Below are 26,175 nucleotides of genomic sequence, written 5' to 3' on the forward strand. Positions count from 1 at the left end.
ACCCAGGACTCTATACCTTTGCAGCTTCTCCACCTGTCTCTGCAGCGTCTGGGCGTGCTCTACAGCTTGTTGGAGCAGCTTCTCATCGTACTGCGACATGTTCACCTTGTTCTCCTGCAGCAACTTCTTTGCCCCATCGATGTCTGCGTAAAAGTCCGACGCATTCTGAACAAGAGAAAGGAGCAGAGAGATGTGAGTAAAGCTTCCGCCTCCTGACGCAGCATCTGTGTGAAACAAGTGGCCCTCGTAGTGGTTAAGGAGCAGCTGGTGCCGGCCAGGATGGTGAAGAGAAGCCGCAGCATTTGGCTTGTTCAAGTTCCTGCGAGGATTTGACGCGTGGTGGCGATTTGAAGTCTCTTCCCTTCTTCTAAAGCTAAGTGACTGTGGAATTATAATGCACTGCTTGTATTAAGTGATCACCAGCGTTTTGGGTTTCTTTTTCCCGGTTGATTCAGACTGCATGAGTTTTGGCTGCTTTTTCTCCATTTTTTTTTTTGGGGGGGGGGGGCAAAAATTAGAAGGCCAATGATAATAACTTGGGACTGAGTGTGTCAGCATGTGCTCTTTGAGCTTTCAGGCCTTTATTTGTTAACTAGTAAAAGAGGCCTGTTTTGAACAGAAAGGAAACGGGTGCTAGCAAGGTTCCAGGGCCCCCTCCCCCCTCCTGTTCCCCCCTCCCCCCCACTCCTCCTCCTCCCCCTCACCCCCTCCTCCTCCCCATCACCCCCTCCCCTTCTTCTCCCTCCCTCCTCCTTCCCCCTCCCTCTCACCCCACCCCCTCCTCCTCCCATCCTGACTCCCCCTCCTCCCTTATTGGGGGGTAGAGGGGGGGCCTTGGTTGGCAAACTGGGACGGTGTGGCTGTGTTTTTTTTTCCGTTGCGAGGCTGATGTATCCTTCAGACCATGCTGTTGCATTTTGGTGTGTCTTTCTGATACAGCGTTTGTGTGTTTGGGGGGGGGGGGAGCGTTGCTGGCGAGCTGGGAGGGTGTGTCGTGTGTCTGGGAGGGGAGTTGTGAGGGAGGTGGTGTCAGGTCCTCGAGGCAGAACCGGAATACGTGACCACCCTGGAACTGGATACACAGAAGAGCAGGACTGGAACTCTGGACTGGAGTAGTACTGAGGCAGGCAACTAGAACAGGCAGAACAAGAACAACTTCACCTGCGCTTGACCACCGTTCCTCCGGAGTTGAGCTCCAGAGTGTGGGTGTCTGGCAGGACTTGCAGTATAAGGCAGGAACTGAAGATCCAGAGGACCCACCCTGGGGCTGGGATACACGAAGGAAGCTAGGCTAAATACTAGACTCGGACTGAAAGCTGCACACAGCCACTAAGCCAGAAACACAAGACAGACCAAGGGAACAAGACGTACACAAAGGCTAGGCAGAGACAGGATTCAGGATATACACTCAGGATATACACACTAGCTAGACAGAAGCAGGACTCAGGAAATACAAGCAAGCTAGGCAGAAACAGGACTCAGGGTATACAAGCAAGCTTGGCAGAAACAGGACTTGGGATATACCAGCAAGCTTGGCAGAAACAGGACTCGGGATATACAAGTAAGCTTGGCAAGCAGACTGAAGAAGCAACCAGGAACTAGCAGAGTCTTTGGGCAGGCAGCAGACAATAGAATAAACCAGGAGCAAACAGAGTCTTTGGGCAGGCAGCAGACAATAGAATAAACCAGGAACTAACAGTCTTTGGGCAGGCAGCAGACAATAGAATAAACCAGGAGCAAACAGAGTCTTTGGGCAGGCAGCAGACAGAGGAATAAACCAGGAGCTAACAGAGTCTTTGGGCAGGCAGCAGGCAGAGGGATAAACCAGGGATAACAGAGTCAGGGCTGAAGCTTCAGCAGCTCCAAACACAGACAGAGAGAAAATGGCTGAAGCTTCAGACTCCAAACGCAGAGCAAGGCAAAGGAAGAACTAGCAGTCCACAAACACAAAACAGAAGGGCAAAAGCCCACACAGAAGGACTAGCAGTCCACAGGCACAAAGCAGAAGGGCAAAAGCCCACACAGAAGGACTAGCAGTCCACAGACACAAGCAGATGGGCAAGAGCCCCAGAGAAAGGCTAAGAAGCAGCGCAACAGTGCTCTCACTAACCTCACGACCTTTTGGCATAATACTCTTACTTACTATGCAAAGGCCCTGAATGCAAGCACCGCACTTCCTTATGAAGGCTCTCACTGATGATGTCACCTACTGCAGGACAGGAACAGGGAACACACTCACACCAAGGAGAGGCTTGGAACACATAGGAAGAACAGGCAGGAGCCATCTTGGAAGCTGGCACAAAACAAGCGGGAGCCATCTTAGATGCTGGCTCCTCAGAGAGGCATAGCCCACACAGGTGAGGTCTAGTGAAGCAATTAGCACACAGAGACAGAGACAAGACTAACACAGAAACAGACAGAAGCTAGCATACTGTAGATGCTGACCCCCAGAAATAAGGTAAGTCTGAGGGTGGTCATGACCAGAGATGTGACAGGTGGCAGCGGCAGCAGTACCGGCATTGTTGATGCTGGTGACGTTGGGTGCGGATCGAGGGTGGGGGTGCAGCGTAAGTTATCTGAGGTGATTTTCGCCGGCACCGGTAGCAGCAGTGTTGAGGTTTTGGATGTTGGCTGCGGAGCCGGGGGGGGGGGGGGGGGGTGTCGCATGTGTCTCTGAGGGGGGGTTACTCGGTGGTACCGGCAGTCTTGAGGCCAGTTGTCTTTCTGCTTCGGTTAAGTTCTGTGTATGAATCTGTGTCCGGGCAGGTGGGTTGCGCTATTCTTTGAGTCCATTGGTGTGCCTCGTGCTGCTATTGTGTGGTTAGTCAGTGCTGCTTGTGATGAACCAGGAAGCACACTAACATCAGGACAGGAGATGGATACAGCGTTACAGGCAGCACAAACCCTACAAACCCTTCACAACCACGGAGTCAGCTTCAGAACATTGGAGGTGCTTTTTATTATAGTAGATGATTGTAATTTGTTAAAACCCGTGCAGTTTGTCTCAAGCATTTATTTATAACAAACTATTTATATGACCATCTCTCCCAATGGGCACCAGGTACAACAAGCTTCAAATCTGCAGGGATTCTGTGCGTGTTAATGTGTCTAATCCAGGTATAGGCGACCCCCTAGTGAGGACAGCACCAAACAAGACATTTCAATAACTTTACTGATGTGACAGTTTTACATAGTAAATAATGGCAGAGAGAGACCATCATGGCCTGTCAGGTCTGCCCCTCAAGGTTACTGGGGTCTGGGGTGGACCCTGACATTCAGTTAAGGCTATAATACTTTTCCCGTGATTTCTCAGAAGTGTAAAAGTTACTCCACAGCTGGCCTGCTCTGCAGCATGCTTTCTTTACACCCTCTGGCCCTTTGGGGATAAGAACATAAGAATTGCCCTCCTGGGTCAGCCCAGTGTCCTGTTCCTGAAAGTGGCTACTTCAGGTCACAAGTACCAGGTACAGTCCCAAAAAGGTAACAACATTCCATTCTACGTAACCTCAGGGATAGGCAGTGGCCTTAATAACACTTGAAGGAGTTCACTAGGATTGCTGGTGGTTCCTAGTGGATTCTCGACAGCGAGATGAATGCCCCTGCATACGTTTGTTTAAACTGGGTTGTTCCTGATGAAGCCCAGAAGCGGGTGAAACGATATGGGCCCCATTGAACACAATTAAGCAGTTGGAATGAGGGGTGATTAAGCCAGCTAAGGAAAGCTAAGTTATTTTATGCTATAGCTGTGCTTTTGGAAATATTTTGATTCTCAGTGAAAATGTTTGCATTATGAGAAAATTCTGATTGTAAGCATGTGAGATTAATTTTCTTACCCAATGAAAGAGATCAGACCACGGACATCAAAATCTTATATAGATAACGGGTCTTGTTGGTCAGACCTTGGTTAATACCTTGGTTTCTGAGGGTAATTCTCATGCTTTCAAGTATTGTATGCCTTTTTAAGACCTTTTGGGATTGAATTTGGCTGTTGTGTACTTTGTCAAACGCCTTCAAACATAAGTACATAAGCACTGCCACACTTGGAAAAGACCAAAGGTCCATCAAGCCCAGCACTCCGTCTCCGACAGTGGCCAATCCAGGCCCCAAGAATCTGGCAAAACCCCAAAATTTAATAACGATCAATGGACTTTTCCTTCAGGAATCTGTCCAGACCCCCTTTAAACTCAGCAAGGCCAGCTGCCGTCACTACCTTCTCCGGCAATGAGTTCCAGAGTCTAACCACGCGCTGAGTAAAGAAAAACTTTCTCCAATTTGTTTTAAATCTACCACATTCTAATTTCATCTTGTGTCCCCTAGTTCTATTATTGTTAGAAAGTGTAAACAAACGCTTCACATCTGTCCGCTCTACCCCACTAATAATTTTGTAAACCTCTATCATATCACCCCTCAGCCGCCTTTTCTCCAGGCTAAAGAGTCCTAGCCTTCTTAACCTTTTATCATTTTCGTCGCCCTTCTCTGCACCTTCTCCAATTCCTTTATATCTTTTTTGAGATGAGGTGACCAGAACTGAACACAATACTCCAGGTGCGGTCGCACCATGGAGCGATATAACGGCATTATAACATCCTCATGCTTGTTTTCCATCCCTTTTCTAATAATACTCAACATTCTGTTCACCTTCTTGGCCGCCGCAGCACATTGAGCGGAAGATTTCAACGTTCTATCCACGATGACTCCCAGATCCCTTTCTCAGTCCATAACTCCTAAAGTGGAACCTTGCATGACATAGCCATAATTCGGGTTCCTCCTTCCCACGTGCATCACTTTGCACTTGTCAATGTTGAACTTCATCTGCCATTTGGACACCCAATCCCCCAGTCTCACGAGGTCCTCTTGTAATCTTTCACACTCCACCCGCAACGAGACGACCCTGGATAACTTAGTGTCATCTGCAAATTTAATTACCTCACTAGTTACTCCCATCTCAAGGTCATTTATAAATATGTTAAAAAGCAGCGGTCCCAGTACAGACCCCTGAGGGACCCCACTAACTACCCTTCTCCATCGAGAATAATGACCATTCAACCCTACTCTCTGCTTCCTATCTTTTAACCAGCTCTTAATCCATAATAATACACTGCCTCCAATTCCATGACTCTCCAGTTTCCTTTGGAGTCTTTCACAGTAGCGTAGCCACAGGTGGGCCTGGGTGGGCTGGGGCCCACCCATTTAGGGCTCAGGCCCACCCAACAGTAGCACACGTTTAGTGGTAACTGGTGGGATCCCAAGCTTGGCCAGCTGAAGACTTCCTCCTGATGGTAACGAAAATGCTACTCTCCATGATACCGGCACCTGCACATGCTCAGTTTTCAGCGCATGCCTGCTGCAGACTGCCAAGGTGGAAAGAAGCATTTTCCTACCAGCTGAGATATTTTTTGGGTGATGGTTGGGGGAGGGGGAGAACAATTGGTGCCCACCCAGTTCTTCCCTATGCCCACCCAAAATCTGTTGTCTGGCTACGCCCCTGGTCTTTCATGAGGCACAAACAAAGAAAAGTAACTCAAGATTCAAAGGAGACTTCACATTGGCCATAACTAACTAGGTCCAAAAGCTGAGTCTCCTCCCCACACAACTTCTTTCAGCAAATCCACCACACACACACACACTCCGGGGAGTCTCTGGCATTGCTGGAGATGCGGTAGCACAATGATTTGGTCCTGATACTAGGAGCATACTGGGCTAGTGAGAGTCTTGAAAGGATCCTTACACAAATCCTGCTCTGAACTGAACATATGACATTTAAGACGGCTTCCTAAAGGAAAGTCCATAGACCATTATTAAAATGGACTTGGGGAAAATCCACTGCTTATTTCTGGGATAAGCAGCATAAAATGTTTTGTTCTTTTTTGAGATCTTGACAGGTATTTGTGACCTGGATTGGCCACTGTTGGAAACAGGATACTGGGCTTGATGGACCTTTGGAGTGGAGGAGTAGCCTAGTGGTTAGTGCAGTGGACTTTGATCCTGGGGAACTGAGTTTGATTCCCACTGCAGCTCCTTGTGACTCTGGGCAAGTCACTTAACCCTCCATTGCCCCTGGTACAAAATAAGTACCTGAATATATGTAAACCACTTTGAATGTAGTTGCAAAAACACTCAGAAAGGCAGTATATCAAGTCCCCTTTCCCTTCCCTTTGGTCTGTCCCAGTGTGGCAATACTTATGTACTTATGAAACTGACAAGTCCTTCTGCCCATCCCTGAAGAATTCACTATACCAGCCTGAAGCTTTCTATATGGAGTAAAGTGGTTAGTGTGCTGTGCATGTATTATCTGATGCCAAATGCAACCCTGCAGTACAATTTGAAAGTACCCCCTACCTTGATCACATCATTTATTTCATCTGTAACCAGCTGTGAGTCCATCAATATGACTTGGGCCATTTGCAGAGTCTCATTAAGAGTTTCCATCTCTTCTATCAACATTTCTTGTTGAATCTGCATGAAAAAATTTATATATTTATTAATTAATTTAATTACAAAGATTTGATATACCTCAAAGGGCCAAAATGGCATCCAGCGGTTTACAATAAAAGCAAATTACAATTAACCACCATAGCAAAGAGAACCCCCCCCCCCCCCCCCCCCGGGCTAAAATATACAGTACTATTAATTTTAACCATAAACTGTTATAAACAGATGGGTCTTTAAAGTTGCTTTAAACTTTGCTTAGGAGGATTTGGAGCGGAGGGGAGTGGGAAGTGTATTTCAAAGCCAGGGTCTGGCATAACTGATGGCCGTGGAGTGAGTCATGTCAAGACGGACAACAGAGGGAGGGGGTAACCAGAGGAACAGAAGGGCCTACAAGGTGCATAGGGTATGAAAAGACGAGCTAGATAGTCTGGTGCTGAGGGAAGACGTGATTTGAAGACCAAAATGCATAATTTATATTGGATTTGAGCAGAAAGAGGTAACTATAAAGGAAGTTACAGTAGTCAAGATGGTTGATAACCAGACTGAGCAGCAGTGCATTGATGGTCGGTAACAAAAAAAGTGAACAGACTGAACGAATTATATGAAGGACGAAGAAAGAGGCCAAGACCAGGACAGGGAATTTCCATGGTGATCAGGACAGTGAATAGGGAAGTCTCCTTGGACACATCACCCACAGGCTCAGAATTGGAACTATGGGGAACTTCCTTGGTACTCCAGGATATGATTGGCTGAATCTTTGCTGGGAGACTGAAGATTGGCTGAATTTTTGCTGGGAGACTGAAGAGTGTGGAGTTCCTGGCTGGATGATACAAGTCAAGCCCAACAAGCTCCAAGTGTGTGTATTGTCGAGCTCCAGTGGCTCTGAGCAGTTCCATTCCAATCACTGCTCCCCACTGATGCTCCTTAACCACCTTGGGCAAGTCACTTAACCCTTTATTGCACGTGAACAGGGAAATAACATATGCATCTGGATGAAAGATTGTCTTGAGCTTGGATTTGGGAAAGGACAGTAATTAAATCTAAACTCTAAACTGAAACCCTGTTCTACATCCAAACCCTCAATGTACCTCTTTCTCCTGCAGTCTGTCTGCATTTTCCAGATTGATCTCCTTTGTTTCTTCAATATGAGCCACTGCCTGGTGCAGGGCATCCTTCAGATCCTTCAGCTTGGCACTCAGCTCTTCGAAGTCCTCCTGAATCAGCGGGAAGAAAGCCAGAGTCTCGTTCTGCACCAACTGCCAATCATCCAGCACACGAAGTAACACTGGAAAAGGAACGGGAAAATGTGAGGTCCAGGACGGCACACAGGAAGATAGAAAAAGAGAAAGACATTGGCATTTGCAGCTTCACGCTCCCACATATGGTGAGATAAGGAGCGGTGTTAGGAGTGTACGAGGAAATCAAGCAGTAACATGGGTATTACTTACACTCTTTGGCTTTTCCAGCCTCTTCCTCTGCAAGCTTCTCCTGATAGCTGAGCTCAAGTACTCTCATTTTTCTTAGGATCTGCTGAGCCTCAGACAACTTGGGAAGAACATCTCCAGGGATCACCTCTTCTAAGCTCTCATAGTACTGTAACTTGTCCATGGTCTCTGAGGACAAAAAACCCCAGACCTTTCAGTAAAGCCAGACAGCTGGACTAGCTGATGTTACAGTAAGAGTAGCCCAGTGATGAGAGATGCAAGCTGAGAGCCAGCAGGAAGCAAGTCCTCACAGATGGGTGACACTGTGGTCCAGGGCCGCCGAGAGCCAGAGCCAGGCCCGGGACAAGGCCCCCCCGGCCCCCCCACCCGAGGTCATCGTCGCCGCCGGGCCCCCCCACCCGAGGTCGCCGGGCCCTGAACTAACCTTAAACGCCTCCTTCCTTTCCTTTCACCACCTTCGCGGCAAGCAGCAGCAGGGCAGACCTCTCCTTCTTCCTTCCGTGCCCCGCCCTCGTGGATGTTACGTCAGGCGAGGGCGGGACATGCAAGGAAGGAGTGGCCTGCCCTGCTGCTGCTTGCTGTGAAGGTGGTGAAAGGAAAGGAAGGAGGCTTTTAAGATTAGTTAGTTCGGGAGCGACGGCAGGCGGGCCTGACTGCGGTGGCGCCGGGCCCCCTCCGGAGGCCCGGGCCCGGGGACTTTTGTCCTCCCCTGTCCCCCCCTCTCGGTGGCCCTGCTGTGGTCTGGTAAGCTCTCTCACATAAGAACTTGGATTGCATTTCATAGGCTCAAATTACACAAGAACAAAACCAGGGGCCTTGTCTACTAAGCCATGCTAGAGGAATGCTAGCATTTTTAGTGCGCTTTAGAGTGGAGACCATACCTACAGTCCAGAGTGCAGCTACAAAACTGGTAAACGGTCTTGGACATAAAACATATAGGGACAGGCTTATGAACCTCAACATGTATACGCTGGAAGAGAAGAGGGAGAGAGGAGATATGATAGAGGCGTTTAAATATCTCAGGGGCATTAATGTACAGGAAGAGAGCCTTTTTCAAATGAAGGAAAATTCTGGAATGAGGCGGCATACGATGAAGTTAAGAGGAAATAGCATAGGAGGAATCTAAGAAAGTATTCATTTATGGAAAGGGTGGTGGAAGCGTGGAATGGCCTCCCGGTGGAGGTTGTGGAGATGAGGACTGTGTCAGAGTTTAAGAAAGCATGGGACAAGCATGTGGGATCCCTTAAGAAAATGAAGAGTTGCAGAGGATGGGCAGACTGGATGGGCCATTTGGCCTTATCTGCCGTCATGTTTCTATAATATTCCTATGAGCATCTACACGGTTAGCACGGGCTAATTTTTAGCACGTAGTTAAAACGCTAGCACACCTTAGTAAACAGGGCCGTAAGTTTTTATGGCTGGGTCTAAATCAGATCCAAGATATGGTGAGTCTGTACAGCGGCGTAGCGAGGCCAGCTGACACCCGGGGCGGGTCGCCGCTGCACACCCCCCCCTTGGAGCACGCAACCCCCTTCCCCCCGAAGTGCATCTTTACCGCTGGTGCTCCGCCCCGCCGAGTGCACGTCGTCTCTGGGAGCTGCGTTGGCTCCGTTGGTTCCCTGCTTTCTCTGTTCCGGGGCAGAAAGAGCAGGTAACCAGCGGTGCCGACACCCCCCCAGCGCGTGCACCCGGGGCGGACCCCCCCCCCCCCTTCCTACACCACTGAGTCTGTATCCCTAGATGGTGGATCTTCATTCAAAAATTCTGGGGGTGGATGTGGACCATTTATTGTCTATACAGTGTCATACTTGGGTTTACCATCAGAAACTCTTTCGTAATGCTGAGAAAGTTCAGGATTTTTAGAAAATATTTCAACTTAGAGGTTTACAGGATTTTGGTTCAGTCTTTAATTCTTCCTAAACTGGATTATTGCAATTTTACGTTAGCTATTTGTTCTAAATCAATCACTTATCCGCTGTTTACAGATGGTTCAGAATTCTGCTGTTAGATTGATTTTTGGATTATCTCGATTTCAGTCACTTCAATCTTATTACTCCACATTTCATTGGTTACCTGTTGCAGAGAGAATTCAGTTTAAATTAGATATTACCACCTTTAAAATTCTCATTAGGGAAATTCCTGATTATATTCTGAATCTAGTATCCTTGTTACAAGGGTCCCCCCTGTGGCGGACCAGTTGGGGGGAAGAGGGGGTGGTGGTTGGGAGGCGAGGATAGGGGAGGGCAGACTTATACGGTCTGTACCAGAGCCGGTGATGGGAGGCAAGACTGGTGGTTGGGAGGCGGGAAATACTGCTGGGCAGACTTATACGGTCTGTGCCCTGAAAAGGACAGGTACAAATTCAAGGTAAGGTATACACATATGAGTTTGTCTTGGGCAGACTGGACGGACCATGCAGGTCTTTTTCTGCCGTCATCTACTATGTTACTATGTTACTACATACAAATTCGTAATCTTTTTTCAACCAAGATTTCTAATGCTTAAGAACTTAAATCAATTAAACACTGTCTATTCGATATCAGTTATCTCACTTATGGAATCAGCGTCTTTTGCTTTTCAGGTCTTCGACTCATTATCTTCAGTTTAGAAAACATTTAAAGCTCTTTTATCTTGCAAGATGGGTTTATCCACTGCTTTGTATATGTTACTAGTTTCTTTTAATTATTTGTAGCTCCTGGATAGACTGTTCCAGCTCTTGATTACTGTAATCTGTCCTTGAATTGAATAAGTATAGGCAGAATACAGGAACTGGAATAACAAATGAGTTGCAAGTTCTCACTTCACACCATTGTACAAAACCTCCTCAGTCTCTGCAAATTTTAGTTTGAGACAACTCCTAGGAAGGTGGGCGAGCATGTGAGGGCTTGTATCTTGAAGTTCATGCAGATCACCTCCTATAGGAAAATAACTGTCTTCTCGGAGGTCAAGCAGGACACCAAGTCCTGAAAGATGGGACTCCTTAGCTCCAGGCTGCCTTTGATAGTAAGAAATAAAGGGACACGGTAGTTTGATGGGAGGGGGGAGTTGGGGGGTGGGAACAATACATAAACCAAAATTATTGAGTTGATGTCTCGTACTTAGTGGAGGTGAACTGACCTTGTACTCACTCCTGTACCTTCTTTATGCATAATTTACACTGTCTGACTATGCTATCTTGTTCATGTAAACATTGAACGAGAACAAAGAGGTGGAGATGGGAAGGTAATAGCGAAAGGTTGAAGATGGAGTGTACTATTTTATCTCAAGGAACACTTGTTTATCTTGAATTTATCTGTAAGTGTGTCATTAGTTGTCATCTCGTTGTATAGTCATCAATAAAAAATCGTTGAAAGTAAAGGATGGGGGGAAGCGGTGGGGGGAGGACAAGGGAACGTTTATCATGAAAGTGGCGAGCAACAAAACGAACATATTTAATTACGTGCTTGGGATAGGAGACAGACAATGGGTGGGCGGGGGGTGGGGAAGGGGGTATAAAATCAAAAAACTCATTCTTCTGTTAAATTGTATTTGTTTGGTGTGAACAATTCTTTAATCCATATCTGTTATAAATACAAGCTATAAGTTGTTTGCACTGTTCTTTTAATAAAAACCGTTGAAATATAAAATAAAGGGAAAAAATATATGAAAGGGCCTGACAACAGGCAGACACAAGGTGGGGAGGGTAAGCCCTTGGGCCACAGCCAAGTTTATACTGTGTAAGTAGGCCCCGATGGGCAGCAGGCAAGTCACACCCGAGCTAGGATCAAGGCTGGCTAAGTCAGAGATTCACCAGAAGGGTGGCAGGAGCTGTTGGAGCATATGGAAGACTAAGAGTAGCCCAGAGATAGCACTGAATGAGGTCCAGGGGTGAGAGCCAGTATCAGCCTGCGCTTGTGGCACCAGTGAGGGAGTGCCAGAGGTAGCAGCATGGGCAGCCTGCGGTCATAAGGGAGACCACCCGGAGTACCACAGAAAGCAGCAGAACTTGACCCCGACACCCCCCGATGGTGGGAGATAAGCCGGGCACATGGCACGGCCACTGCCGTGACATGTTTTTGATGACAACGAACCTTTTTTAGTTGTATATATTTCATGTGGGAAGATAGCCTGGAAGATACGTTCCAAGACGTATGAACAAAGACTTGCTGACCTGAACATATATACCCTGGAGGAAAGGAGGAACAGGGGTGATATGATACAGATGTTCAAATATTTGAAAGGTATTAATCAGCAAACAAATCTTTTCCGGAGATGGGAAGGCGGTAGAACGAGAGGACATGAAATGAGATTGAAGGGATCCAGACTCAGGAAAGATGTCAGGAAGTATTTTTTCACGGAGAGGGTGGTGGACGCTTGGAATGCCCTCCCGCGGGAGGTGGTGGAGATGAAAACGGTAACGGAGTTCAAACATGCGTGGGATATGCATAGAGGAATCCTGTGCAGAAGGAATGGATCCTCAGAAGCTTAGCTGAAATTGGGTGGCGGAGCAGTTGGGGGGAAGAGGGGGTGGTGGTTGGAAGGCGAGGATAGGGGAGGGCAGACTTATACGGTCTGTACCAGAGCCGGTGATGGGAGGCGGGACTGGTGGTTGGGAGGCGGGAAATACTGCTAGGCAGACTTATATGGTCTGTGCCCTGAAAAGGACAGGTACAAATTCAAGGTAAGGTATACACATATGAGTTTGTCTTGGGCAGACTGGATGGACCATGCAGGTCTTTTTCTGCCGTCATCTACTATGTTACTATGTTACTATGAAATGAAGAAAATGGCCCTTATGGGCGATGGAGTTGGATTCTAATCCTCAAAAAAGACTGGGGTACAAACTGTAAACCTACAGTATGAACTGAAGACCACGATGCCACTCAGAAGATCTTGACAGAGGCCGATGCAGCCATAGCTCTCACATTATGACCCTTGATATCACTGGTCGCCATATCTCAAAAAAGATATAGTGGAATTAGAAAAGGTTCAAAGAAGAGCGATCAAAATGATAAAGGGGATGGAACTCCTCTCATATGAGGAAAGGCTAAAGAGGTTAGGGCTCTTCAGCTTGGAAAAGAGACAGATGACGGGAGATATGAATGAGGTCTACAAACTCCTGAGTGGTGTAGAATAAGTAGAAGTAAATCGATTTCTTACTCGTTCCAAAAGTAAAAAGAGTAGGGGACAAGCGAAGAAGTTACATGGAAATACTTTTAAAACAAACAGGAAGAAATATTTTTTCACTCAACGGATAGTTAAGTTCTGGAACTCTTTGCTGGAGGATGTGGTAATAGCGGTTAGCGTATCTGGGTTTAAAAAAGGTTTGGACAAATTCCTGGAGGAAAAGTCCATAGTCTGCTATTGAGACAGACATGGGGAAGCCACTGCTTGCCTTGGGATTTGTAGTATGGAGTGTTGCCATGATTTGGATTTCTGCCAGGTACTTGTGACTTGACTTGGCCACTGTTTGGAAAACAGGACACTGGGCTAGATGGACCATTGGTCTGACCCACTATGGCTACTTTTATGTTCTTATGAGGTGTAGTCTGCTTTTGGTAATGTGGTCACAACAAACAATATGCTGGTGGACTTAAGGGCTTCAGTCAGGTCCAAGTAAAAGGCCAAGGCTTATTTGCAATCTAAAGTACGTAAGACACATTCACCATTGTGGGCATGTGGCTTAGAGAAAAATGTTAACATAAGAATACAAGAATAGCCAGACTGGGTTGGACCAATGGTCCATCTAACCCAGTATCCTGCTTCCAACAGTGGCCAATTCAGGTCACAAGTGCCTGGCAGAAACCCAGATAGTAGCAACATTCCATGCTACCAATCCCAGGGCAAGTAGTTGCTTCCCCAAATAAGGATGATTGACTGATTAAGATGAAAATCCGATACAGCCTAAGGAAAGAACTCATGAATGAGTGCATAGAGCCCACCTTGTTAAAAACAAAACATGGAGTAGGGTGGATCAGTAAATCAGTGGCATTTCTAGGGGCGCTGACACCCGGGGCGGTCGCCGATGCGCCCCGCCCCCTGGGTGCAGCACCACGCCCCCCCAGTGCAGCACGAACCCCCTCGTCACCCCCCTACTCCGGCGAAAGAACCCCCCCCCTCAGTGCACGCCGCTGGGGGGGGGGTGCCACGCGCTGGTCAGCTTCGTTTTTTCCATGCCAGAGTAACCTGTTCCGGGGCAGAGAGAGCATGGAAACAACGAAGCTGACCGGCACGCGGCACCCCCCCAGCGGCGTGCACCCGTGGCGGGCCGCACCCACTGCCCCCCCTTAGTACGCCACTGCAGTAAATAGAATATGAAGCTTACTAACTTAATGCCACCAAAATAAGATCTTAGAAGTCTAGTAGTTCCAAAGTAGCTTTCACCAGCTGGGTTAGAACAATGTTGAGGTCCCATGACACTGCAGGTGGCTTGACGGAAGCCTTAACTAGAAGCAACTCTGTGTAAAGAAACAACTAGAAACCGTACACAGACCTTCTGCGTGGTGATAAGTACCATTCGCACTAAGGTGAACCCTAATGGAATTGTTTTTTTAAAGCTGACTCAGAGAGATAGAAGGCGTTCAAAAAACTGTGAGACAGGAAAGCGATGTAGGACAATTCTAATCCACTTATCAGTGGAGTCTCTTCTAGAAGCCAGGATAATCAAGGTCATCTCTTGTCCAGAAGAGGTGCTATGAAAGAACTAGCAGTTAAGGGACTATTCTAGACTTTACCATAGCATCAGTGTAGAGCAGAGCTGATAAGTTGCAGAAAACCCGCCATCTGGTGAGCATTGTCCATTGATATTGCCGTAAACATCCCGATAGGAATATCCTGTTTCACCCGATGGCATCTTCAGGGGAACACTAAAGACTGGAACATTACTACTACTACTTAACACTTCTAAAGCGCTACTAGGGTTACGCAGCGCTGTACAGTTTAACAAAGAAGGACAGTCCCTGCTCAAAGGAGCTTACAATCTAATGGACAAAATGTGTGGTCAATCAAATTGGGGCAGTCTAAATTTCCTGAATAGAGGTAAAATGGTTAGATGCCGAAGGCGACATTGAAGAGGTGGGCTTTGAGCAAGGATTTGAAGATGGGCAGGGAGGGGGCTTGGCGTATGGGCTCAGAAAGTTTATTCCAAGCATAGGGAGAGACGAGGCAGAAAGGGCGGAGCCTGGAGTTGGCGGTGGTGGAGAAGGGTACTGATAGGAGGGATTTGTCCTGTGAGCGGAGGTTTCGGGTAGGAGCATAAGGGGAGATGAGGGTAGAGAGGTAATGAGGGGCTGCAGATCGAGTGCATTTGTAGGTTAGTAGGAGAAGCTTGAACTGTATGCGGTACCTGATCGGAAGCCAGTGAAGTGACTTGAGGAGAGGGGTGATATGAGCATATCGGTCTACATACGGCAATCAAAATGGATTTTCAGGCTTTTTCCTCTGCCCTGGCGTTTTACACACGGCCACCTGTACTACCTCTGGCTCACCAGATGAGTATTAATGTTTGTGTTTTTATTATTTGAAGACTGCTGGACATTTAATACTGTTCTATTTCATATAATTATCTTCGTGTGACTGTTATAATCACTGCACAGCTGAGCAATGTTGAAAGTTTGCTTTCTGTTTTATTAAGTGGAGTTTTTTTTCTGACCTATGATAGTATGAACACCCCTGTCTGTGAGCTACTGGGCTCTTGTAGATTGAGGGCTTTTTCTCCACTTTTTTGAAAGCTTATGTCATGGTGCATTGCTGACTCTACAGTGGTAGGAAGTGGAGTATTTTTGAATATTGATTTCAATTACCCCAATATTGACTGGTTAAATGCCACATCAGAGAGTGCTAGAGAGGTAAAGAATGACAGCTTCTTGGAGCAACCGGTCCAGGAACCAACAAGAGGGGGAGCTATTTTAGATGTACTCCTTAGCGGAATGCAGGATTTAGTACAAGAGGTAACAGTGTTGGGTCCTTTATTAACCAGTGATCATAACACGATCAAATTTGACTTAATAACTGGAGTGCAGTCACTAAGGAAATCTACTGTAGCAACATAAAATGAGGAAAATGTTTAAAAAAAAGCTGAAAGGCTCAGCTACAAAGGTTAGGCCTTTAAATCAGATATGGGCGTTGTTCAAAAGTACCATTTTGGAAGCCCAAACCAGATGTAGACGAGCTAGACTGAGGAAGGAAGAATTGCACATAAATGCTGGTATTCTGGTCATTTCCATGCACACATGAACATGTGCACACACAAAGGAGCAGTTTCCAGCTGTCCGCTATTCTTTAAGTATGTGCCAAGATTCAATGGCATGTACTTTGCAGGTGGACATTTACATGTGCAGCATATCTGTGTAGAAACACTGGGATTCCAGCCACTTATGCATGTATAAAGGCATTAATCCAACTCTGAGCTATTGTGTAGGTACATGCATGTTTTCAAAAAATGCGTAGTTCACATGGGCAAATCCGGGTGCAGCATGAGCAGGGCGCACACATACATGTGAAACTTACAGAATACCATAAGTTGCACACGTTATCTGCCGACTCTAGCATGAGCTCCATGGTGTCTAAACACATACGTGTGTGTTTATAGCCTTGCGAATGGCAGTTCATAGTCAATAGTGAGGAACGTATCTCGTTACCATGAGCACAATGGAAAAAAGTTGTTAAATCCTAAAGTCTAAAAATTAAACGGTGTCCTTCTATTGACTTTTTTGAAGCATTTTCATGTGTAAATAGTGGCATTAACACGTGTATATTACAATACACATGTAAATGGTGATTTCAGAAAGCCACTATTCCCTTGTGCAAATCCACACCACGAAGATGTTTTCCAGGGGGCGTGGTTTGGGCAGGACTTGAGTGGGAAGAAATCTGCATGCCCCATTCATACGTTCCTGTCTGGGTTGTACACCAGCTCACAGACACTCGTTTTGGTCAGGACTATACATGAGGAATTAAGGGAGCGATGTTTCTTAATCCCCGATGATTTACTTCTGCCTTGTTGCAGCCTCACCACTTAAATAGGGACACTTACAGGCATGCATTTTTATAAATAAGGCAGCTGCACTTGCGAAAGTGACACTTCCACCTGGAAGCTGCCAGGATCCTCAGGATATTGCCGTTCATTTTAGCCACATGTCTTGTTTCTAAATTGACCGCTCCCTTTACTCCTGCTGGATGCAATGCACTTCTGCACTGTCTACAATGCCCCAACCCCGACATCACAATTACATTGGGCTCATTCCTGTTTGTGCTTGTCTATTTTGCTGATGTTTCCAGCTCCAGTACTCCTGGGATCTGGGCCATTCTTACCTTCGATGCTGTCCCACACATCATTGACCTGTCGTGCGGCGTCTCTGGCTCGCTCCTGGCTTTTTAGGGTTCGCTGCTGGACTTGCAAACCTTGAGCCTTTACCTTGTCTCCCTGCAAGAAAACAGTGTCAAAATGATATATTTTCAATGTGTGCACACGTGTTTCTACCCCCGAAATCTCAACCACCATCCAGACCAATGTCTCAGCCTGCCTGTCTGATATTGCTGCCTGGATGTCTCAGCGTCATCTGAAACTCAACATGGCCAAAACCGAGCTTCTCATCTTTCCCCCTAAACCTACTTCCCCTCTCCCCCATTTCTCTATTTCTGTGGTTGGCACTCTCATTCTCCCTGTTTCATCTGCTGGTAACCTTGGGGTCATCTTTGACTCCTCTCTCTCCTTCTCTCCTCACATTCAGCAGTTACTCTAGTTGGATGATTTCTAGCCACAGTTTTTCGTAGCGATTGTTGCAAGATTGTGCACACAGCCTTTTTAAAGGTTGAACTATTTGCAATAAGGGACCGTTTGACAGTACATTCTTCATATAAACATTGATACAACCAGAGAATATATACATGGTGTAACAGACTCCTGACGCAGGCCAGTTAGGCCGAAACACAGCTGTGTCGAGTCATATCACCCTAATAAAATTCGAAGTTTTATTTTTTTTTTTGTGTTGTCTGTTGTTTATTTTTTATTTTTGTACTCATAGTAAACATAGTAGATGACGGCAGAAAAAGACCTGCACGGTCCATCCAGTCTGCCCAAGAAGATAAATTCATATGTGCTACTTTTTTATTTGTACTGTCCTCTTCAGGGCACAGACCGTATAAGTCTGGCCAGCTCTATCCCCGCCTCCCAACCACCAACCCCGCCTCCCACCACCAGCACTGGCACAGACCGTATAAGTCTGCCCAGCACTATCCCCGCTGCCCAACCACCAGCCCTGGCACAGACCATATAAGTCTGCCCAGCACTAGTCCCGCCTCTCAACCACCAGCCCCGGCACAGACCATATAAGTCTGCCCAGCACTAGCCCCGCCTCCCAACCACCAGCTCTGCCACCCATTCTAGGCTAAGCTCCTGAGGATCCCTTCCTTCTGCACAGGATTCCTTTATGTTTATCCCACGCATGTTTGAATTCCGTTACCGTTTTCATCTCCACCACCTCCCGCGGGAGGGCATTCCAAGCATCCACTACTCTCTCCGTGAAAAAATACTTCCTGACATTTTTCTTGAGTCTTCCCCCCTTCAATCTCATTTCATGTCCTCTCGTTCTACCGCCTTTGCATCTCCGGAAAAGGTTTGTTTGCAGATTAATACCTTTCAAATATTTGAACGTCTGTATCATATCACCCCTGTTTCTCCTTTCCTCCAGAGTATACATGTTCGGGTCATCAAGTCTCTGCTCATACGTCTTGTAACGCAAATCCCATACCATTCTCGTAGCTTTTCTTTGCACCGCTGCAATTCTTTTTACATCCTTTGCAAGGTACGGCCTCCAAAACTGAACACAATACTCCAGGTGGGGCCTCCATTTTGTTTTTTTATTTATTGTTATTTCCAGTTTTTATTTTTTGTCATTTTCAGTTTTTATTTTTTAATTTTTTCCTTTTTTGGTGTCATCTTCACTGTTTTTGGCTATTGCTGTTTCTTTCTTTACAACATTAGCAAAATCCGTCCCTTCATCTCTGAGCACTCTACCAGAACCCTTATCCACACTCTTATCACCTCTCGTCTTGATTATTATAACCTACTTTTCACCGGCCTCCCTCTTAGCCATCTCTCTCCTCTTCAATCAATTCAAAACTCTGCTGCACGATTCATCTTCCACCAAAGTCGCTATGCCCACATTAGCCCTCTCCTTAAATCACTTCACTGGCTCCCTATCCGTTTCCGTATTCAATTCAAACTTCTCCTATTGACCTATAAGTGCATTTACTCTGCCGCTCCCCAGTACCTCTCTCAACTCTTGTCTCTCCCTACGTCCCCCCTCAAATACTCCGTTCAGTGTACAGCGCTGCGTATGCCTTGTAGCGCTATAGAAATGATAAGTAGTAGTAAGTAGTAGTAGTATGCAAATGTGCGTGAGTGTGTGTATGCGTGCGCACTGTGATAAATATAGGACATGCCTTGGCAGGACCTAGCCACCAGAGGGAGCTCTTAGGCTGGAAGATTTCATTAATGACTTGAAGGATTAAAAACTGGTTGAAAGTTAGGAAACAGAGAGTAGGGTTAAATGGTCACTATTCGCAATGGAGAAGGGTAGTTAGTGGGGTCCCTCAGGGATCTGTGCTGGGACCGTTGCTTTTTAACATTTTCATAAATGACTTGGAGGTGGGGGTAACTAGCGAGGTTATCAGATTTGCTGATGACACAAAGTTGTTTAAGGTCGTCAAATCGCGGGAAGATTGTGAAAAGTTGCAAGAAGATATTGTGAGACCAGGAGACTGGGTGTCTAAATGGCAGATTACGTTCAATGTGAGCAAGTGCAAAGTGATGCATGTGGGAAAGAGGAACCCGAACTATAGCTACGTCATGCAAGGTTCAGCGTTAGGAGTCACGGAACGAGAAAGGGACCTGGGAGTCATCATTGATGATACGTTGAAATCTTCTGCTCAGTGTGCAGCTGTGGCTAAGAAAGCAAATAGAATGTTAGGTATTATTAGGAAAGGGATGGAAAACAAAAATGAGGATATTATAATGCCACTGTATCAGTCCATGGTGTGACCACACCTAGACTATTTTGTTCAATTCTGGTCGCCACACCTCAAAAAAGATATAGTGGATTTGGAAAAGGTGCAGAGAAGGGCGACAAAGATGATTAAGGTGATGGGACGACTTTCCTATGAGGAAAGACTAAAGCAGCTGGGGCTCTTCAGCTTGGAGAAAAGGTGGCTGAGGGGTGATATGATAGAGGTATATAAAATAATGAGTGGAGTGGAAAAGATAGATATGGAGCGTCTGTTTACGCTTTCAAAAAATACTAGGACAAGGGGGCATGCGATGAAGCTGGAGTGCAGTAAGTTTAAAACAAATAAGAAAAAAATATTTCTTTACTCAGACCGCAATTCGACTCTGGAATTCGTTGCCGGAGAATGTGGTTAAGGCGGTTAGCTTAGCAGAGTTTAAGAAAGGTTTGGACGGCTTCCTGAAGGAAAAGGCCATAGAATGTTATTAAATGGACGTAGGAAAAAATCCACTATTCCTGGGAAAAGCAGTACAAAATGCTTTGCTCCGTGGATCTTGTCGGGTGATTGTGACCTGTCGGAGACAGGGTGCTGGACCAGATGGACCTTTGGTCTGTCCCAGTGTGGCGATGTTTATAAGGGAGCCAATAGACAGCGCTCAGGAGTAGAAGCCTTCTTAGATAGGTAGCGACCACTAGAGGGCATGCTACTAGTAGAGGCCACTAAGGGGAGCTCTTCCTCAACGATAGCCCCGACACAGATGACTCGGGAGGGGGAGGGGGGTGGAGGTTACCCTTTTGCTAAGTTGAAAGGGGATGGCCTGTGGCTGAAGGTAGGAATAGTTTCCTTTAAAAGGCAAGCTCATTGGATAAGGTTCTGTACCTTTTCCAGAATATAGGAGGGGTCCAGCCCTTTGATCTAAGAAGAAGGGGAAGGAACCCTCCAAGAAGATTGAAGGATGCCAAGCAATTGATGACTGGACATCAAAGAAAAAGATCCATAAAGATGGGCTGGAAACACTGGGTTCTGGACCCCCAAAGGAGGATCCCTATAGACATTACAGGAGGAGGAGGAGAATTGAACACAATATTTGAGGTGCAGTCACACCATGGAGCGATACAAAGGCATTATAAGATACTCATTTTTGTTTTCCATTCCTTTCTTAATAAATACCTTACATTCTATTTGCTTTCTTAGCTGCCTCCACACACCGAGCAGAGGTTTAAAAGTATCATCAACAATGACACCTAGATCCCTTTCTTGGTCAGTGACTCCTAATGTGGAACCTTGCATCACGTAGCTATAATTCAGGTTCCTCTTTCCCACATGCATCACTTTGCACTTGCTCACATTAAACGTCATCTGCCATTTGGATGCCCAGTCTCATAAGGTCCTCTTGTAATTTTTCACAATCCTCTTGCAATTTAATAATTTTGTGTTGTTAACAAATTTAATTATCTCAGTAGTTACTCCCATCTCTAGATCATTTATGAATGTTTACACCCATGGGGAACCCCACTATCTACCCGTCTCCATTGAGAATACTGACCATTTAACCCTACTCTCTGCTTTCTATCTTTTAACCAGTTTTTAGTCCACAATAGAACACTACCTCCTATCCCATTATATACCTCTCCAATTTCCTCTGGAGTCTTTCATGAGGTACTTTGTCAAACGCCTTCTGAAAATCCAGATACACAATATCAACCGGCTCACCTTTATCCACATGTTTGTTCACTCCTTCAAAGAAATGTAGTAGATTGGTGAGGCAAGATTTCCCTTCACTAAATCCATGTTGGCTTTGTCTCATTAATCCATGCTTTTGAATATGCTGTGTAATTTTGTTCTTTATAATAGTCTCTACCATTTTGCCCGGCACTGACGTTAGGCTCAGTGGTCTATAATTTCCCGGATCTCCTCTGGAACCTTTTTTAAAAATTGGCGTTATTTTATTTATTGCATTTGCATCCCACATTTTCCCACCTCTTTGCAGGCTCAATGTAGCTTACAGTACATCATGAATGGTGGAAATATATTAGAAGATAGATATTTAGTGTTACAGGAGGATCTTGGGTAACATGATAATGATAAAACATGATAGTAGTGTAACAAGTACATGTAAATATTGTAAGACAATTCTGAATATGTGTGGAGGAGTTGTATATATTCACATTTGTTGATCTTTGTGGTATGCCTTATTAAAGAGATGGGTCTTCAGTAGTTTGCAGAAGTTAGTTAGTTCGTAAATCGTTTTTAAGTTGCGCGGCAATGCGTTCCATAACTGTGTGCTCAAGTAGATAAAGTTTGACGCATGCATTAGTTTGTATTTTAGACCTTTGCAGTTGGGGAAGTGCAGATTAAGGAATATGCGGGATGATCTTTTAGCATTCCTGGGTGGTAAGTCTATCAGGTCTGACATGTAGGCTGGTGCATCTCCGGTTTAGCACTTTCATATTTTGTTTTACCGAATATGAGTCTAGCTGTAGTGTTCTGGGCTGTTTAAAGTTTCTTGATTATTTGCTCTTTACAGCCGGCGTAGAGTGCGTTGCAGTAGTCTAGATGACTGAGCACCATTGATTGTACCAGGTTACGGAAAACGGTCCTTGGGAAGAATGGTCTTACTCTTTTTAATTTCCACATTGAGTAGAACATCTTCTTGGTTGTGTTTTTCACGTGGCTCTCAAGTGTTAAGTGTCGATCGATGGTAACTCCAAGAATTTTTATATTTTATATTAGCCATCCTCCAATCTTCCTGTACCACGCTTGATTTTAAAGATAAATTACATATTACTAACAATAGTTCTGCATGTTTATTTTTCAGTTCTCTCAGTACCCTTCAAGGAGCATCATCTGTCCCCTCATCAAAAGAAATTGTACGATGTGATACTTGCCAATGAGCCTTCTCAGGAGTAGCCCCCACGCTCTGAAATTTACTCCCAGAGGGGCTATGTGTAACTCAAGACTATCTCTACTTCAGGAAGCAGGTGAAAGCCTGGCTCGTCTACCAAGCCTTTAATACATAGGGTGACTGACTATACACCCATTCCGCACCTGGACTAGCTTGCTACACTCACTGTAACTTAGATCAGTTCCTTATCTCTTGCTTAACTATACCGAGAAGGTGTCAAGAGGTATTACAGAAGTGCCCTCGTCTGAGAAGGTCGATACGTACAGTATTGAAATAGCTTTCAAATACTACTACTACTATTTAACATTTCTAAAGCGCTACCAGGTGTCAGGTTCTCAGGTTCAGAGCCCGCGGGGCCGGGCTCTGGAGCAAACGTGAGCCCTTGGGCTGCTGACGAGGAGCGACAGCAGCAGGCAAAACCCACCAACCAACACTGGGTAAGCACACCGGCAGGGACTGCAGGCACTGCCCAGCGAACCGGAACACATGGACTGGAATCCCCCGGACTGGAGGACACAGGACTGGAACACACACCGGACCGGAACACACTGGACTGGAGCACACCAGACTGGAACACCCTGGACTGGTCCCCCGGACTGGAGGACACAGGACCGGAACACGGGACTGGAGCACACTGGACTGGTCCAACAGCTTCACCTGTACTTAGCTACTAAGCCCCCCAAGAGTTGAGCTCCTGGGTTCGAGTAGCCGACAGGACTTACTGGATACCGGATGACATAGGGACCAGGACTGGAAACAGAAGTGCTCCTAACCCTAAACTGATCTACGTGCTCCCAAGCCCTAAACCAGCAGGAGTGTTCCTAACCGTAAACTGACAAAAGGACTTCCTAAGCCCAATACTAAAACAGGAGCTCCTAATCCCTGCTCAAGAAAGGGACTTCCTAAGCCCTAAACTAACAGAGCAGGGAACTAAACACAAAGCTAACACAGGTGCTACTAAGCACCAAGCTACAAGCAGAGCTTTACACTAATAAGCTAAACACAGAACTAACCAGCTACCTAAGCACTGCTCTAGCAAGCTAGATACAACTAACAAGGTGCTTCCTAAGCACTACTCTGGCAAGCAACCAGAAGAGCTCCTAGCACTAAAAGGGAAGACAGGGGAGCCACAAGGAAAAAGCAGTGAAGCTAACACATAAGCCAAAAGTGATTCTAAATCACCAAACACCAACAGCAAAGACTGCAATGCTCCCAATAGCACAAACACCAGAAGTACTTCTAACAGCAAACTCTGCAGTGTTCCTAACAACACCAAACCCAGGAGTACTTCTAATAGCAACAGAGCTTCCAAAGCCCTACACATAGCAATGCTTCCAAAACCAAGAGGGAAAAGCAGGGGAATCAAAGGGAAAAGCAGGAAAGCTAAACACACAGTCACCAGTGCACACTACTGCACTAACACTAACCTGGACCTTAGCAAAAGTAAGCAGGGAAACTAGACACAAAGTCAGAAGTGCACACTGCACCACCCTACCTAAAGCAAACACCACTGTTGCAAAGGCTCTGAAGGAAACAACACCACTTCCTTATCAAGGCCCTCCCTGATGATGTCACACTCCCTAGACCTAGGCAAAAGCACACTGACCCAGAGAGGCCCAACCCACACCAGTGCAACACTGTGAAGCATTTGAAGCCAGTACACCCAAAGAGAGGTAGAGCAACTCAGGCAACACACACACAGGTGCAGTATAGTGAAACAATTAGAGCCATGCTGCTGGAAGCTGCCAGCACAGAGAGACAGAGCCAGCTCAGAAAGGACAGAGAAAAGAAACAGAAGCCAGCTAAGAAGCTGACCCCCAGGAAAGAGGTAAGTTTGAGAGGGGTTCAGACCCCAATCATAACAGCACCTCCCCCTCAAGGCTCCCGTGTCCCCACGGGAGCTCCAGGTCTCAAAAGACAATTTAGGTCTCCATGGGTAGCTGTGATGAAATCTCCCAATGGGTTTCACAACATAAATCTGGGTGGCTGGGCAGGACGTGACAAGTACATCTGGAACTAGGAAACCAGAATGGATTTGGCCGCCATGAGGCTCTTTAGAACGGCTGCTAGGCAGGATCAGAGTCTTGGATGCAACAAGTGGAGTCCTATTCAACAGGAACCATCTCTTGAAGGAATCCACAACTTCCTTGACTTCCTGGCACTCCACTGTAGCAGCCAGAACTGGGCTAGAGCCCACACCCATCCTGGAATCTAAAGCCGGACAGGAACTCGAACAGGACTTCAGACTGGACCTTGCCTCTTGGCTGGAGCTGGAACTCAGGAGGGGTTCAACGTCTTGGTTGAAGTGGGAACTCAGAGTAGACTCAGCATCTTGCCTGAGACTGCAATCTGATCCGGCCTCAGCCTCTTGGCCGGAACTGCCACTCAATTCGGACTCAGCCTCTTGGCTGGACTCGGTACTCAACGTAGACTCAGCATCTCGGCTGGCACTGGGACTTGCTCCGGACTCAGCATCTTGGCCGGAACTGCAACTTGACCCGGACTCAGCCTCTTGACCGGGACTGCAACTTGACCCAGACTCAGCATCTTGCCTGGGACTGGAACTCCAACTTGACCCGGACTCAGCATCTTGCCTGGGACTGGAACTCCAACTTGACCCAGACTCAGCATCTTGCCTGGGACTGGAAATCCAACTTGACCCGGACTCAGCATCTTGGCTGGGACCGCAACTCTCACCGGACTCAGCATCTTGGCCGGGACTGTAACTTGACCCGGACTCTGCATCTTGCCTGGAACTGGAACTCCAACTCTCACCGGACTCAACATCTTGGCCGGGACTGCAACTTGACCCAGACTCAGCATCTTGCCTGGGACTGGAACTCCAACTTGACCCGGACTCAGCATCTTGCCTGGGACTGTAACTCAATTCTGATTCGGCATCTCGGCTGAACTCTGCACTCGGTGCAGACTCAGCACTCATCGTGGACTCGTCATCTTGGCTGGGCTCTGCACTCGGTGTAGACTCAGCACTCATCGTGGACTCAGTATCTCGGCTGGCCTCTGCACTCGGTGCAGACTCAGCACTCATCATGGACTCATCACTCGGTGTAGACTCAGCATCCCGGCTGGGACTGCAACTCGATCCAGACTCAGCATCTTGACTGGAACTACAACTCACTCCAGACTCAGCATCTTGACTAAAACTACAACTCGATCCAGCCTCAGCATCTTGACTGCCAATGCTGCAACTCACTCCAGACTCAGCATCTTGACTGGAACTACAACTAGATCCAGACTCAGCATCTTGACTGGAACTGCAACTCGATCCAGACTCAGCATCTTGACTGCCAATGCTGCAACTCACTCCAGACTCAGCATCTTGACTGGAACTACAACTCGATCCAGACTCAGCATCTTGACTGGAACTGCAACTCAATCCAGACTCAG

The 26,175-nt window shown here is 46.6% G+C and overlaps 1 protein-coding gene across 1 annotated transcript in view; it reads right to left on the reverse strand.

The window, feature by feature from the left end:
• The window catches only part of LAMA4 (laminin subunit alpha 4), a 225,100-nt gene that overhangs the window by 131,519 nt on the left and 67,406 nt on the right, over positions 1-26,175 (reverse strand). The window contains exons 11-15 of the mRNA XM_030199221.1: positions 17,169-17,280; positions 7,881-8,045; positions 7,521-7,717; positions 6,340-6,456; positions 17-165 (exon numbers count right to left, since the gene is read on the reverse strand). Of these exons, the coding sequence (XP_030055081.1) occupies positions 17-165; positions 6,340-6,456; positions 7,521-7,717; positions 7,881-8,045; positions 17,169-17,280 (740 nt within the window). The remainder of the gene's footprint in view (positions 1-16; positions 166-6,339; positions 6,457-7,520; positions 7,718-7,880; positions 8,046-17,168; positions 17,281-26,175) is intronic.

This window comes from Microcaecilia unicolor, chromosome 3 (genome assembly GCF_901765095.1).
Source record: "Microcaecilia unicolor chromosome 3, aMicUni1.1, whole genome shotgun sequence".
NCBI lineage: Eukaryota > Metazoa > Chordata > Amphibia > Gymnophiona > Siphonopidae > Microcaecilia > Microcaecilia unicolor.